The 17,835-nt window shown below is 40.2% G+C and overlaps 1 protein-coding gene across 3 annotated transcripts in view; it reads right to left on the bottom strand.

Annotated features, from left to right (window-relative positions):
* snx29 (sorting nexin 29) overlaps positions 1 to 17,835 on the bottom strand; it is a 548,890-nt gene that overhangs the window by 469,809 nt on the left and 61,246 nt on the right. For all 3 annotated transcript variants that reach the window (XM_072268845.1, XM_072268842.1, XM_072268844.1), the window contains 3 exons: positions 6,381 to 6,505; positions 1,983 to 2,076; positions 1,701 to 1,780 (listed from right to left, as the gene is read on the bottom strand). In XM_072268845.1, the coding sequence (XP_072124946.1) occupies positions 1,701 to 1,780; positions 1,983 to 2,076; positions 6,381 to 6,505 (299 nt within the window). The remainder of the gene's footprint in view (positions 1 to 1,700; positions 1,781 to 1,982; positions 2,077 to 6,380; positions 6,506 to 17,835) is intronic.

The following is a 17,835-nucleotide window of genomic DNA, read 5'->3' as shown; positions in this document are numbered from 1 at the left end:
CTGTATTCTATTCTGCAGAGAGAACTAGCAAATGAAACACAATGAACTATGGCTTGGCTTAACTTAACTTACTGCCCATTACTTCGCTGGCGTTTAGGGCACCAATGATGGCCCTCCAACTCTGTCCATCCATACCATCGCACACAAATATAGAAGGATTCCTCATTGCTATTTCTAACCCTGCCTCTAACTAATATAGCTCTCCAGGTTATTGCGACACACAAGCCTCCAAACCCTATGACAAGGTTGTGGTCCTCTTGGAGGTCCATCTTGGCACGTGCTGGTAAATTTTGGAGATGACAAAGGGTTTCAGTTGCAAGGGGAAATAAGGTTAAAATAGATGCAGAGCTTGCAGGCCAACTCAAAACATCAATAAGCTGAGCATGAAAGCGTACAGAAGCAGGAGATGGGACGAAAGATTGAGGTTATTAGCAAGACTCCAAACAGAAAGGCTTTCATCCTGTTAGTGAAGAAAGAGAAAAAGTACCATCTTGACAATGATTTATAGAGGTAGTCATACATCATTTCTATTATCTCAGGGTTACCATGCATATAAAACGGAAAGACTGTACCAAGATGATAAACAACCTAGACAAACATTATAAGAATCAGTGTCCTTGTTCGAACATATTTTTGGATTACAAGTTCAGAAATGTTGTACTGACAGAATGTCGAGTTTGCATGTTCTCACTGTGACTGCGTAACTTTCCTCTGGGTTCTCCAGTTCCCTCCCACATCCCAAAAATGTGCAGGTTGAAAGGCTAATTGGACAATGTAAGTTGCCTCTGATGTGCAAGTGAGCACGATAATCTGGTTGGGAATGTGGGGAGAATAAAATGGGTTGGAGTAAAATTCATGTGAAAAATAGGTATTTTGAAGGTCTCAAGAGTACTCTGTGGGCATAGAGGCTTGTTTTCACGCTGCACCACGCTATGGCTCTAATGTACAGAGGATATATACGGTATTTAAAAATGTTAATGGTTTATATTCCTAGATCAATAAAGCACAGAACAAACCCTTTGGCCTACAGTAACGTGGAGATTGAAAGGTTTTTGATTAGTCAGGGCAACAAAGTTTAAGTCAGGGAAGAAGACAAGAGAACAGGGTTAAGAAGGATAATAAATCAGCCAGATAGAATGGCGGAGCAGACTCAATGGACCAAACGACTTAATTCTGCTCCTATGTCTTATGGTCGTAAGATCTATATCCCTCCACTCATTGCATATGCATGTACCTATCTAAAAGCCTTCTGAATGCCTCTATCATATCTTCTTCCACTACCATTCCTGTGCAGAAAAAAAATTTGCACAGACAACCCCTTTATTCTTTCTTCTTCTCAATCTTTGTCCTCTTGTATTTGACTTAAAGCTTTGCGCTCTAGTATTCTATACTCTGCTCATAGACAAGTAATGTTCATGTAATGAATATCCCTGTTACTTGATAAAAGGTTTACCAGGTAAATGGCTTACAGCAACCTCAAAGGACAACCTCCCTTCTTTTGGAGCTGGTAAACTGTTCGAATCTGCAGTCAATATTCACCACAAAGAAGCCCTAAACCTTTAATTTTTAGTTGAAAGCTGATAACTTTCTCATTGAACTCAGAAACACTCTATGTGGTTGGTTATTCATCAAAAAGAAATTATCATTTTCAAAAGATTAATAAATTAAAAAACTCCAAAATATTTTGTGCAATTACTCACCTACAGTCATCGATTCTGGGACAGCAGTTGCTGGCAAAAGACCACTAACGCTGGCCTGAAGAGGAGGACTGACTTCAGTACTGTGTGAGGCAAACAATATAGTACATCAGGAAACAAAATTTACCTTACCATCAAGAGTATTCAGTAAAAGAAGCCACTGTGGCCTCTGTGAAAATTTATTTCATACTGTATAGCTTGGCATGATGGATAGCAACTAGAATATTTCTGAAAAGGAAATCAACCACCAAAGCAACAGTCAATGAGAAGTACATTAAATATTACCTGTACTGAAATTGGGATCCTTTCTGGGCAAGTTCAACAGCAAGTGTGGCATTTTCATGTTCATCACAGTATACCAAGTTATCAGAAGTGCCATCTGCAATACAATATTACTTAAATAATTTAGCTACACAAGTTAATTAGGTACAGAGAAAATACAAATAGCTCCACTTATGACAATCCATTTCCTTCAACAAAGTAATTTTCTCAATTTACATAGATCCATTTATTACATACTGGCAGACTTTGAAGAAAAAAAACTTGCTGGGTACTTGTTATTATGCACAACCTTTCAGTGTGAGCAATAATTTTAAAGATAGTTTAATTATGACAGTGCACAAATCTTATAAATTCAGAACTGAAAATGTCATATGCATTTCATCGTATCATTTTCAAAAAGCACTGACTGCCAGCCATAACTCAGATCAAACCTGCTTAATTTGCAGTGCTAGCTACCATCTATAATCAACTGCAGGGATCAGTTACACAAATATCACTGCACATTAACACAAAACTCAAATCCACTGTATTGAAATATTTTCAAGACAATTTACATGCTCAATTTCAGGATGAAATTACAATTTTGGCTGAAAAACAGGTTAACTGCATTGGACCTAGATCTCACATTTATAAATAAAATGGTGATTAAATATAAAATTGGAATTTGCTTATTATTGTCGCATATAGGAAGGTAATCTGTGGTATTCAAGACTGGCAATCCAGAACCCTTCAAGTAGTCCAGATACAACCTACAGAAGGCTATCATGAGAACGAAAAGGAAGTTACATACGAAGCTAGGATACAATCAGATGCACAATACCTTTGCTGGTGTTTGCACGCCATTACCTTTTATAAAGCAAAACAGTATAAATCACAGTGATGCTTCATTCCCTGATGACCTCAACACCTTTTATGCATGTTGAAAAGAAGGATAAAACTACACCTGTGCAAATCTCTGGCAACCTCATGAACTCTATCTTGGAGGCTTTCAAGATGGTGAACCCTCACAAGGCATCAAGCGCTTATGCCACTCCTCGTAGGCTACGAAAACCTGTGCTGACTAATTGGCTGCGGTGGTCAAAGGCATCTTCAAGCTCTCACTGCTATGGTCTGAGGTTACCACCAGCTTCAGAAGGACATTGATCATACTGCTACCCAAGAAGAGTTGCCTCAATGACAGTCACCTGGTAGCACTCAAATCTACTGAGATGAGCAGCTTTGGGAGGTTGGCAATAACTAGAATTAACTCTTGCCTAAGCTAGAACCTGGATCTGCAGCAATTTGCCTATCACCACATGTACAGCAGATGTAATCCCAATGCTCTCCACTCTGCTTTGGAACACCTGGGCAACAGCAATATATACGTCAGACTCTGCAGTTAAGAGCTCAGTGTTCATGACCATCATCCCCTCACTACTAATCAACAAGTTTCAAAACCTGAACCTCTGTACCTCCCTGTGCAATTGGCTTAACTTCCTCAGCAGGACAGAAAATCCAGATCGGTAATAATATGTCCTCCTTACTGATAACTAACACAGATATACCTCAAGAATGCCTACTTAGCTTACTGTTCTACTCTCTCTCTATACACTCATGACTGTGTAACAAGACACAGCTCGAGTGCATTCTACAAATCTGCCACTGTTGTTAGCAGAATCTGAGATGGCAACGAGAAGGCATAGAGGAGAAAGACAGATTGGCTGGTTGAACGGTGCTGCAACAGCAACCTCACACTCAATGTCAGCAAGTCCACGTATTTGATTGTGAACTTCAGAAAGATGTAGTCAGGTGAACACACAACAGCTCTCATTGAGAGGTCAGCAGTGGAAAGGGTAAGCAGCTTCAAGTTCCTAGGTACCAACATCTCAGGTACAGTATCCTGGAACCAACACATTGGTGCAATCACAAAGAAGGCATGGCAGAAGCTATACCACGAGAAGTTTGAGCAGATATGGTATGGCACCAGAGATTCTAGCAAATTTGCACAGATGTACAATGGAGAGCATTCTAACAGGTTGCATCACAGCCTGGTTTGGAGGCTCCAGTGCACAGGATCAAAAGAGGCTGCTCCTTCACAGACACAACGCCCCCCCCCCCCCCACCACCATCACGGACACCTTCGAAAGGCGGTGCATCACAAAGGCAGTAACCAACATTAAAGACCTCCACCATCCAGGACATGCCCTCTCCTCCTCCTCTTCTACTACCTTCAGCAAGAAGGTACGAGAGCCTGAAAACCCCTTCCCAACATTTTAGAAACAGCTTCCTCCCCTCCACCATCAGATTTCTGAATGGTCCAGGGACCCAGAAACACTACCTCACTATTCCTCTTTTGCACTATTTGTTTTTTATAACTTATAGCAATATCTTATGTCTAACATTATACTGCTGTCACAAAATGAATTTCCCAACACGTCAGTGATAATAAAACCGATTCTGAAAAGTGTAGCTTGCATGTTTTTCATACAGATCAGTTCATTACAAAGTGCATCAAGGTAGTACAAGGTAGGACAATAACAGATGCAGAATAAAGTGTAACAGCTACAAAGAAAATGCAATGCACGTGGACAATAAGGTGCAAAGTCCAAACTAGCCAGGATATAAGGTCAAGTCTATCTTATCGTAATAGGGAAATATTCAAACATTAACAGCAGGGTAGAACCTGCCCTTGAGCATGCTGGTACACATTTTCACGTCTTTGTATCATCTGCCTAATGGCAGAGGGGAGAAGAGAGAATGTCTAGGGTGGGTAAGATCTTTGATTATGATGAGGCAGTGAGAAGTATAGGCAGAGTTCATGGAAGGAGACTGGATTACGTGACGTGCTGAGTTACGTCCACCATCCTCTGCAGTTTTCGGTGGTCATCAGCAGAGCAGTTGGCACATCAAACAGTGATGCACTCATACAGAATGCCTTTTATGCTGCTTTGATAAATTGGCAAGAGTTGGCGGGAGCATGCCAAATTTCTTTAGCCTCTTGAGGATGTACAGGAGTTGGTGAGCTTTTTTGGCCATGGCATCTACATGGTTGGACCAGGACAGGCTACTGGTGAAATTCACTTCTACAAGCTTAAAATGTACTAAGAGTAAAACTCCATCAGTTTGTTGATTATCACATAACATCTTGTCAATAACTAAACTGAGATTTTAAAAGAATCAAAGAACAGACGCAATGGGTCAGCCACGGTTCCAAAGTGAGCTATCAGTTTAGGTACTGGATCAGAAGATTTGTTGTAGGTCCATGATATGCTGAGCAACAAATATTGTTGTACGTCACTCTGCTGCATTGTTGGACACGACAGCATAGTTTAGTTCTGCTGTGATTCACCAGAATTACCTACTGAAGAACAATTTACACATTTAATTGAATAGAAACTTCACACCTAGATATGAAATGGGGGAGGGGGGGAATAATTTTCTACTTCAGTTTTTACTTTAACACTATTTCTAAATAGAAACAGCTTTTATCTACTGCAATTTTAATAGTCTTGAGGTATTTTAAGACATCAGGAGGCAATGAAAAACTGAAACAAATTTCTGATAACTTTGACAGGAGAGCTCTACACCAAATTCTCGTATCTTGTCCAAGGTTCTTACAGTCAACCCACAGAAGTGCATTGCCTTCATCTTTCTCACCACTGACGACTGGACACTCAACTAGCCCCCCACTTCAGGCAACGGAGATTCCACATACCAGCTGAACCAGCTCAATTCAACTCACTGTTAATTTTCTTAATATTATTCTCTGAAAGTTTAACAAGAAACTTATTCCAGCTTGAAAATTGTGAACCTTGCAGATTTTCACTCTATCTAATAATTAAGCCTTTGTTATGAAAACTATTCTTTATTTGACATTTTACATGTTAAAACACCTCAGTTCAAATGAATGAATGCTTCACTGTTGCACCTGAATAAGGAGGAAAAAGAAAAACACACTGTAATTTGCCCTGATCTAGCTTAGTTTTAAGATTCAAGATTCAGATTCAAAACTTTATTGTCATTCTAACCATACATCAGCCCTGCAGGGCAGAATGAGACAGCGTTTCTCAGGGGCAGTGCAATTATAACATAACAAATGCAACACTAAATAATAAACATAACAATAAATAGTAAAACACAACAGCCACAGTTAAAATCAGTTATAAGTGTCCAGTGCAAGTTAAAAGTTTATTTGATAAAGATATCCATAAAGAAGACACTCAAAGCAGACAAAATAATGAGAATGAAAGGAAAACATGTAAGGAAAAAATCTGTTCTTCAAAAGAGATCAATGATGCATTGTAAAAAGAAAAATGGAATGCAATGCCTGATTTTGAATAGGTGATCATACTTTAATGAAGCACCAGAGGGAGCTACAGGCTAATAAAGAATCATCATCAATCACTGTTTACATGTGCTTACCAGACTGAGAGCAGGAACCAACTGCAATGACTGGAAAGAGGATATCAGAACTGTCATTGTCATTCAGAACTTGTAACGTATTCCAGCTGGACATCTGTGAAATGGAGATATTTTCCACAAGTGGTCTGAAGGATTGAAAAACATAACAAAATGTTATATGAAAATTTGGGGGGAAAAAATCAGCAAGGATTTTCAAATAAAGAAAAGATAAAACAAGAATATATTTTGAAAAAATGCAAATCATCTCCCAGGGCATCAATCAAAATCTCTTTCTCTCCTGCAACAGTTTGCTCACTTTTCACTCGAATTCTTTCACATGTGTATGCTTCAACATTTATTTTGAATCTGATTCCTGACATTCAATGCGCAGGATACTTTTTAACTGAGAGAAACAAATCTATTACATAATCAGACAACTTCATTACTTTTGCTATCTCAGGATATTCTATTAAAGGAGTACTGATTCACATTATATTTTGAAAATTAAAAAAGGTTCCCATTGTCATTAATCTTGGAAAGTTCCAAGTAAGTTACAGAATAAAATTATAACACGGAAGACCAGAGAATTTTTTTCTATTTGTCTGAACATACATATTGAAATTCTAAATCTTAGATTCAATCTCAGTCAGATTAGGAACTAGAATCTTCCCACTTAAAATTATGATCTAAAATGATACAACAGCACCAAAAGATTTACATTTCATAACTTAAAGTTTAATAACTACTTTCATTCAGAAGGAATAAACAACTGGTGAAAGAACCCCACCAATTAAATAACTTGACCACTTTGTACTGTGTCTTCCAATAATTTACTAAATAATTAGCTGCTGCTACTGGGATGTATTAGAATTATTTTACCACCTTAAAAATGCATGTTAAATTTTGTTTAAATCTAACCTGGAATATTTCCCACAACCCAATATATTTAAGGGTTCTAACAGATGATAAAACATGGGCAAAATATACATTAAATGTTATTTTACTTTAATGATGAACCATAATACTTCCCATTTTTGCTATCACATGTAAAAATCCTTTCAAGAATGGTGAAAAAATATGTACAGTACCTATTGCTAGTAGCCATCATAGTTAAATTAAAAGAAAAATCAATTAATATGAATAAAAAGTCTGGCATTTCACTTAATCTTTCAAATTCTAGTCAGCAGGATAATAATGAACAAATAACAAACTCTTATTGATTTTAATGCCATTCATAATTAATTATTAAAGAAAATATCAGCAAAATAAATTTAAAATTTTACTTTTGTTTGTATTCATTCAAGTGAATGTGGTCATCTCCAGGAGGTTTAATAAAACACAGGACAGCATGGCAGCATAGTGATTAGCGCAATGTTTTACAGTAGCCAGCTGTAAGATTGGGGTTTGATTCCCACTGTTGTCTGTACATTCTTCCCATGACCTCGTGGGCGTCCTCTGGGTATTCCAATTTCATCCCACATTCCAAAGATGCAAGGTTAGGGTTAGTGAATAATGACCATACTATGTCGGCCCCAAAACCGTGGCACGCGGCCTCTCAGGTGAATGATATCTGTACTCTGTCAAGTAGGGGACCGTGCACAATTCTGATTTGATGGAGACAGATGTGAAAGTATGGAGGAACATCTGGCGAAACTTCTGAAATGCCCGCTTCGCTGCCGCTGCTACTGTGTGGTAACCAGAATCTCCAGAGCAGAAGGCCCCGACTCCTCGGCTTTGCTTGTTTTGACTGCCGGGGAGAGGTCGAAGGCGCTCAGCAGAGGATGGCGCTCGGGAGGCTATATCAGAGGGGCTGGTCGGAGGCTCGAAGTTTTCGGATGGACGGACTCTGAGTCGGCTGTGGTCGGCTGCTTCCAAGGCATTGACAGTTGTCGGTGCCTTGGAGGTTTATGGCAGGGATTTTCTCCCTTTTGCCGCCTGCTATCGGGGACTCAGGAGTTGATCGGGACTGGAGACTTTTTTTTACCGTGCCCATGGTCTGTTTTTTTTATATATCATATTATGGTATTGTTTTGCACTGCTGTAACTATGTTATAATTATGTGGTTCTGTCAGTGTTAGTCTTTGGCTTGTCCTGTTTTCTGTAATATCACTCTGGAGGAATATTGTATCATTTCTTAATGCATGTATGCATTTCTAAATGACAATAAAAGAGGACCGAGTGTTCTCATAATCCTAATCTTCTCTTATTTGATTTGATGCAAAACAATGGATTTCACTGCGTTTCACTGATGTACATGTGACAAATAAAGCTAACCTAAAAAATCTATTTAATGTTCATTGCCATTGCCTCTGATTCAAAGAAGCAGGGATAGGTGAATGTCAATGGTGCCTCTGGAGTTACATACAAGACAGACCAGTAAGGGAGGACAAATTTCCTTCCCTGGAGGTAATGAATGAAACAGAACTTTTTTTTTTTTATATATATATATATATATAAAAACATCAATCCACTGCTTTCATTCATGCCATTGCCCTTTTTAAGTTCTAGGTTAATTTAATTAAAATTTGACAGCAATCATGATCAATTTGAACTCATTCTTAGAATAATGGTCCACACTTAATGATACTGTTCCAGTGACTGAACCATTGAATTATGGTACCTCATAATACCCAATTGCTACAATACAACTATATCTGAAATGATTTATGGATACCACGTGCTAAAATTGAACAATCTGAATTTTCTCTGAACAGATTATCTTACCATCAGCAATCTGACATTTCAAATGTGATTTGTGCAACACAGAAGAGATAGACAAAATTAATGGGAAAGGTTAAACTTCTGATGATAGATACTTAGTCTTGGCTTTTAAAAAGTCACATTTTTATCTATGAGTTTAACGTTTAGAATATTTGCATACTCAATATTATGAAGTTAAAGAATTGTGGGCTTGTTATCAGAGCATGACAGAGGGGTTTCAGTGAGATGTGAAATATAGATCTGTACCCAGAAGAAACAGCGTCAGAATATGGAAATCCAGTAGGGTATCAGTTCCTCAAGCTTGTCCACCATTTAATTAGATCTAGTCCATATGAAGCTCAACATTTATCTGCTTTTGCTTGATAAACTTAATTAAATGTTTTCAACTGTTGCCCCTAAATATTAAAATAGTTTCTTTATTCCAAACTTTAAACTGTTTCTCTCCATTGATTATTTGAAATCGTTTATCTTAAACATCTCAATCGCATAACTCCTCAGTTTTCCATACCAAAGAGATATCATGGAAATACAGCCGTCCCTCGCTATCCGCGAGAGATTGGTTCCAGGACCCCCCTCGGTTACCAAAATCCGCAGATGCTCTAGTCTCTTATATAAAATGGCATTTAAAATGGTTATATTTGCATATAACCTATGCACATCCTCCCATATACTTTATATCATCTCTAGTTTACTTATAATACCTGATACAATGCAAATGCTATGTAAATAGTTGTTATACTGTATTGTTTAGGGAATAATGACAAGAAAAAAGTCTGTATGTTTAGTACAGACGCAACCATCGTAGCTCTTCTGGGAACGCTGATGCTGCCTTGGCATCAGCCGCTGCCGATTCTCCCGTGATCTTTAAGTTCTTGAGGCTGTAGTGCTTTACATAGCTAGCCAGCCATCCCTTACTAGTCTTAAGCTTCTTCCTCTCGCTCACAACACAAGTAGCGAACGAACAAGAAGCGAGGTGAACAATGCTCAAACAACAAGTGCTGGAGAGAGACTGAGGATCTGTGAAATGGTGGGAGGCTACAGTAGGGTACGCCTACACATCATTTCATTCGCGTGGATTCAGCGTAGTACTCGACATGTGGCAAATTCAAGTTCTGTTTTTTGGAACTTCCTGGAATTTTTTTCCCCCGAATATTTTCGATCCACGGTTGGTTGAATCCACGGATGCGAAACCTGTGGATATGGAGGGCTGACCATAACATTTATCATTCAACTCTTTAAAGTTTTGTATTATTCTACGGAATTTGCACTGGTCCCAATATAGAAATACATTGTTTTTGATATAGCATGCCAAGAATGAAAAACTCAACATGCAAACTAACCACAGCTCCCTTCTACAAGACTTTAGATTAGATTACATTCAACTTTATTGTCATTGTGCAGAGTACAGATACAAAGCCAATGAAATGCATTTAGCATCTGACCAGAAATGCAAAGAAGTGTTATTTACAAAATAACTGCAAATAAAAAAAGTGCTACAGCACACAAATATGAAATACTGAGACAGTACAATACGGATGCAATACTGCTTAGCGCTGTGATGAGAGGTTCAGCAGTGTCACAGCCTCAGGGAAGAAGCTCTTCCTGTGCCTACTGGTGCGGGAGCGGAGGCTTCTGTAGCGCCTACCAGATGGGAGGAGAGTAAAAAGTCCATGGTTATGCATCCCTGATAATCCTTTTCGCCCTGCCCAGGCAGCGTTTATGGTAGATGTTCTCAATGGTGGGCAACTGGGTGCCAATAATCCGCTGGGCAGTTTTCACCACATGCTGGAGTGCTTTGCGGTCCAATACAGGACAATTGCCCTACCACACTGAGATGCAGTTGGTGAGTATGCTCTCAATGGTACAGCGGTAAAAGTCCGTCAGTATCCTGGGACAGAGGTGAGCTTTCTTCATGCTCTGCAGGAAATAAAGGTGCTGTTGCGCCTTTTTGATCAGGATAGAGGAGTTCAGGGACCAGGTGAGATCCTCAGAAATGTGAACACCAAGGAATTCGAAGCTTGATACACGCTCCACTACAGTTCTGTTGATGTAGATGGGGAGGTGAGTGTGACTCCTGGCATGCCTGAAGTCCACAATGATCTCCTTGGTCTTCTGGGTGTTAAGGGCCAGATTGTTGTCGGCACACCACGCAGCCAGGTGCTGGACCTCGCCCCTGTTGGCTGTCTTGTCATCCCCTCTGATCAGACCAACCACCATGGTGTCGTCTGTGAACTTGATTACAGAGTTAGAACCATGTACAGGAACGCAGTCACAGGTGAAAAGGGAGTACAGAAGAGGGCTCAGCACACAGCCTTGAGGCACGCCGGTGTTCAGGATAAGAGTGGAGGAGGAGGTTGTCAAAGTTAACTGATTGGGGTCTGTTAGTCAGAAAGTCCAAGATCCTATTGCAGAGTGATACGCTGATACCAAGTTGGTGAAGTTTGGTGATCAGCTTGGAGGGGATTACAGTATTGAATGCCGAACTAAAGTCAATGAACAGCATTCTGATGTAAGAGTTGGGGCTGTCCAGGTGGGTCAGGGCAGAGTGAAGTGCCGTGGAAATGGCATCCTCTGTTGACCTGTTGGTGTGATAGACAAAATGATGGGGGTCCAGGGTAGAGGGCAGACAGGATTTCAGATGTGATAGAACCAGTCTCTCAAAGCACTTTGCAATGATGGGGTTGAATGCAACTGGACGGAAGTCATTCAGGCCCGTGGCAGTGGAATAGTTCAGCACTGGCACGATGGTGGCGATCTTGAAGCTTGTGAGGCTAACTGCCTGGGCTGGAGACAGATTAAAACTCTTACTGTGCTGATCAGCTTAATTTTACTGATGAACTTGGATTTCTTCATCCTATTCAACAATATCGCTTAAGCATTAAAACACAAATAACTGGGGCAAAAAAAATATCCTGCCAAATGGAATACATTTGATCTATCCACGATTTCCACTTCCCATACCCAACACGATTCCTGATCCATGTTTAAATATTTATTTTACATTTTGGCATCACTTTGTCTCTACCTGACTGCTGACCCTATCTATGCCTTTCAATTTTTAAAAACCTCTATCAGGTCTCCCTTTAGCCTCCGCCACTCTAAGTGTAACAACCCAAGTTTGTCCCACCTGTCCTTATAGATCATACCCTTTAATCCAGTCAGTAACCTGCTAATCATCCTCTGCACCTTTTCCACAATCTCCACATTAAAGGTGGGGTCAAATTGGCATATAAGAGGGAGATTGAAAATGGTGCCACAACTACCACCTCTCACCAAACATCAGTAAATCCAAACAGCAGATTACCAAGTACAGGAGGACGAAACCGAAGCTCCATTAGCCACTGCTGATTAGGGAATTCGAGGTGTAGAGGGTCAATAACTTTAAATTCGGTGGCATTTCTATATCAGAGGATCTGTCCCTGGACCACCACAAAGGCAGCACAATAACGCCTCTACTTTCTTAGAAGTTTGCACAGATTCAGCATGTCATCTGAAACTTTTGACAAGCCTCTGTAGATGAACAGTGGAGAGCATCCTGACTGGTTTTATCATGGCTTTATAAAGAAACACCAATGCCCAAAAATGGAAAAACCTATAAAAGTGGTGGATAAAGCCCAGTCCACCACAGGAATTTGAGCACAGGAGTGATGCCACAAGAAAGCAGCATCTATCATCAAGGACCCCTACCATCCAGGTCATGCTCTCTTCTCACTGCTGCCATCATGAAGGAGGTACAGGAGCCTTGGATCACACACCACCAGATTCAGGAATAATTATCCTTCAAATATCAGGCTCCTGACCAAGTGTGGATAACTTCACTCATCTCAACTCTGAACTGATTTTCATAACTTATCTACTCACTTTCAAGGACACCACAATTCAAATTTTCTGTAATATAGGAAATCAGGTTTATGAATAGGCTGATTTAAACTTAGACATTAGCCAGAAGGAGATGGACTGAACAAGTTGACTGATCTACCCTCTGATTAACTGACAGAATTTTTTGGGAGGTAATGTCGACTCAGACCATGAGAGGCCTGCATCAGGCATTTTCATGCCTTCGAAGGCGCAGATTGGAAGTCTGTGTGGGGCGCCACTCCTCGCACAGACACTAGAGCAATGTGTGGTTAAGTGCCTTGCTCAAGGACACAAACACGCTGCCACAGCTGAGGCTCGAACTAGCGACCTTCAGATCACTAGACGAACGCCTTAACCACTTGGTCATGTGCCCAACTGACAGAAACTGTGACTTATCTAAGTTTGAGTGTCAGGCAATCCTACTGATATAACAAGAGGAAAAGTGAACGTTAAGGCAGCTAAACAGACACTGAAGGTTTTCAATTGATATACAGTAGATATAAAAAGTATTCAGCCTCCTTGGAAGTTTTCATGTTTTATTGTTTTGCAACATTGAATCACAGTGGATTGAATTTCTTGGCACTGATTAACAGAAAAAGACTTTTCTGTCAAAGTGAAAACAGATTTCCACAAGGTGATCTAAATTAATTACAAATATAAAACACAAAAATAATTGATTGCACAAGTATTCACCCCCCACCCTTTAATATGACACACCAACTCACTGGTGCAGCCAACTGGTTTCAGCAGTCACATAATTAGTTAAATGGAGATCTGTTTTTGGAGACCCCTGTGTAGCTTCAAGGTGTTTCAATTGATTGTAGTAAAATTACACCTGTTTCTGGAAGGTCCAACTGCTGATGAGTCAGTATCCTGGCAAAAACTACACCATGAAGACAAAAGAACACTCCAAACAACTCCGTGAAAAGGTTATTGAAAAGCACAGCTCAGGAATTGGATAAAAGAAAATTTCCAAGTCACTGAAAATCCCTTGGATTACAGTTAAGTCAATCATCAAGAAATGAAAAGTGTATGTCACAGTTGTAAGTCTGCCTAGAGAGAGGCCATCCTCAAAAATTGAATGACCGTACAAGGGAACGTGAGCCAAACACTGCACATCATCAAAAACACATCATCCCTACCATGAAGCAATGAGGTGGCTGCATCATACTATGGGGATGCTTCACTGCAGCAGGCTCTGGAAAGCTAAAGAAGGTAGGGGGTCAAATGAACGCAGCAAAAAAAACAAGGAAATCCTGGAGGAAAACCTGATTCAGTCTGCAAGACTACTGTGACTTAAGAGAAGATCTGTTTGTCAGCAAGATAATGACCCCCCCCCCCCGCCCAAGCAAAAAGCTAAAGCTACACAAGAATGGCTTAAAAACAACAAATTTAATGTCCTGGAGTGGCCAAGTCAGAGCCCAGACCTCAATCCAATTGAGAATTTGTGGCTGAACTTGAAAAGTGCCGTTCACTCATGATCCCCATGCAATCTGACACAGCTTGTGCAGTTCTGTAAAGAATAGGGAAAAACTGTAGTGTCCAGATTAGCAAAGCTGATAGGGACCTATCCATACAGACTCAAGGCTGTAATTGCTGCCAAAGGTGCATCTACTAAATACTGACTTGAAGGGGGTAAATACTTATGCAATAAATTACTTTGTGTTTTACATTTGTAATTAATTTAGATCACTTTGTAGAGATCTGCTTTCACTTTGACACGAAGGAGTCTGTTTTTATTGATCAGTGTCAAAAAAAGCCAAATTACATCCACTGTGATTCAATGTTGTAAAGCAATAAAACATGAGAACTGCCAACTGGGTGAATATTTTTATAAGCACTGTATACTGTACAATGAGTAATTATGCTTCATTGATACCACTGCAGGTTGTTACTGAATATTCTAAACAATAAGTTTAGTATTTTAATCTTTGGAAAACCTGGAAATGCCTTGGCCTTCAGCAAGGCCTTTGACAAGTACCCATTTGACAGGCTGGTGTATAAGGTTAGGTCCCATGGAACACAGGGAGGGCTCAGTGATTTAGAATTGGCTTGGAGGTAGGAAGTAGAGAATGATGATTGAAGGTCATTTCTTGGAATGGAGACCGGTGACTAGTGGTATGCCACAGGAGTTCTTTCAGGGACTCTTCTTTATATAAATAATTTGGAAGTGGATGAACAAGACTTAATCAGCAAGTTTGCAGATGACACAAAATTAGGAAGTGCTGTTGATAGTGAAGAAGGTTAACATAGATTACAAGGGGATCTTGATCAGTTAGAGAAGTGGATTGAAGAGTGACAAATGCATTTCAATACAAGCAAATAGGTGATGCCTTTTTGAAAGTCAAGCCAGTGTAGGACTTACACTATGTATGGTAGGACATTGTAGTGTGAAAGGAACAGAGGGACCAAGGAGACAAATGCATAGTTTGTTACAAGCGTTGTCAATGGTAGACAGGATGGTGAAAAAAAGTGTTTAGCACTGAGTATAGGAGCTGGAAAATTGATGAGGCTGCACTTGGAGTACTGCTTATAGTTTTGGTCATCCTGTTATAGGAAAAATGCAGTTGAACTAGAAAGAGTGCAGAAAAGATTTGTGAGGATGTTGCCAGGACTAGAGTGAGAGGTTGACCAGGCTAGATCTTTATTCCTTGGAACATAAGACCATAAGACATAGGAGCAGAATTAGGCCATCTGGCCCATCGAGTCTGCTCCACCATTCAATCATGGCTGATCTTTTTTTACCATCTCCCCCTCAACCCTAGTTCCTGGCCTTCTCCCCGTAACTTTTGATGCCATGACCAATCAAGAACCTACCAATCTCTGCCTTAAATACATCCTTCAACCCAGCCTCCACAGCGGCATGTGGCAACAAATTCACTACCCTTTGGCTAAAGAAATTTCTCCACATCTGTTTTGAAAGGGTGCCCCTCTATCCTGAAGCTATGCCCTCTTGTCCTAGACTCTCTCACCATGGGAAACATCCTTTCCACATCTACTCTGTCTAGGTCTTTCAACATTCAAAAGGTTTCAATAAGATCCCACCTCATCCTTCTGAATTCCAGTGAATACAGACCCAGAGCCATCACACATTCCTCGTATAGCCCTATCATTCCTGGAATCATCCTTGTGAACCTCCGCTGGACCCCCTCCAACGCCAGCGCACCTTTTCTAAGATGATGGGTCCAAAACTGTTCACAATACTCAAGGCGAGACCTCACCAGTGCCTTATAAAGCCTCAGCATCATATCCTTGCTCTTGTATTCTAGACCTCTTGAAATGAGTGCCAACATGGCATTTGCCTTCCTCACCACAGACTCAACCTGCAAGTTAACCTTCAGAGTGTTTTGCACAAGGACTCCCAAGTCCCTCTGCATCTCAGATTCCTGGATTTTCTCCCCGTTTAGAAAATATTCCACACATTTATTTCTACTACTGAAGTGCATTACCATGCATTTTCCAACACTGTATTTCACTTGCCACTTTCTTGCCCGTTCTCCTAATCTCTAAGTGCTTCTGCATCCTACCTATTTCCTCAACACTACCTGCCTCTCCACCAGTCTTCATATCATCTGCAAACTTGGCAACAAAGCCATCTATTCCATCATCTAAATCCTTTATATACAGCATAAAGTGGTCCCAACACCGACCCCTGCAGAACACCACTAGTCACTGGCAGCCTACCAGAAAAGGATCCTTTTATTCCCATTCGCTGCCTCCTACCAATCAAATGCTCTAACCATGTTAGTAACTTTCCTGTAATACCATGGATTCTAACTTGGTAAGCAGCCTCATGTGTGGCACATTGTCAAAGGCCTTCTGAAAGTCCAAATATACAACATCAGCTGCATCCCCCTTATCTATCCCACTTGTAATCTCCTCAAAGAATTCCAACAGGTTCGTCAGTAAGGATTTTTCCTGAAGGAATCTATGCTGGCTTTGTACTATCTTGTCTGTGTCACTGAGTACTCCATCACCTCATCCTTAACAATTGACTCCTACATCTTCCCAACCAATGAGGTCAGGGTAACTGGTCTGTAACTTCCTTTCTGCTGCCTTCCTCCTTCCTTAAGGAGTGGAATAACATTTGCAATTTTCCAGTCCTCTGGCACCATGCCAGAGTCCAATGATTTTTGAAAGATCGTTTCTAATGTGACTACAATCTCCAACACTACCCCTTTCAGAACCCTATGGCGCAGTTCCTCTGGTCCGGGTGACTTATGTACCTTTAGGTCTTTCAGCTTATAAAGTAACTGCACTCACTTCTTTTCCTTCACACACTGCAGCATCAGCCATACTGCTAGTGTCTTCCAGTGAAGACTGATGCAAAATACTCATTTAGTTCTTCAGCTGTCTCCTAACTCATTTTCTAGTGGTCCTCTTTCCACTCTCATTTCTCTTTTATTTTTAACATACTTAAAACTTTACTATCCACTTTGATATTATTTGCTAGTTTGCTTTCATATTTCATCTTTTCCCTTCTAATGATTTTTTTTAATGGGAACATGAGAGAATGAGAGGTGACCTTGCAGCAGTGTTTAAAATTATCAGACACATAGATAAAGTATGTGGTAACAAACTTTTCACTAGGATAGGGAAGTCCAAAAATTGTGGGCATATAGGGTGAGAGAGGAAAAGATTTAGAAGGGACCTGAGCGTGGTGAGAATATGGAAGTGGTTGAGGTAGGTACAATAATATAATTTAAGAAACACTTGGATATATACGTGAAGGGGAGGAGGGGCCCAGAGAGATATGGGAAGAACACAGGAAATTGGAACAAGCTGGGAGGACAGCATGTTGGTACGGATTCATTGGGCCAAATGGCCTGTACTTGTGTTGTATTCCTCTATGACTCTACTTACAGAATATGTTTATGCATTTCAATTAAATAATTTT

The sequence above is a fragment of the Mobula birostris genome, chromosome 9, assembly GCF_030028105.1.
Source record: "Mobula birostris isolate sMobBir1 chromosome 9, sMobBir1.hap1, whole genome shotgun sequence".
NCBI classification, from domain to species: domain Eukaryota; kingdom Metazoa; phylum Chordata; class Chondrichthyes; order Myliobatiformes; family Myliobatidae; genus Mobula; species Mobula birostris.
Note: the sequence above shows the minus strand (reverse complement) of the source record. Positions and strands in the feature narration are given on the sequence as shown.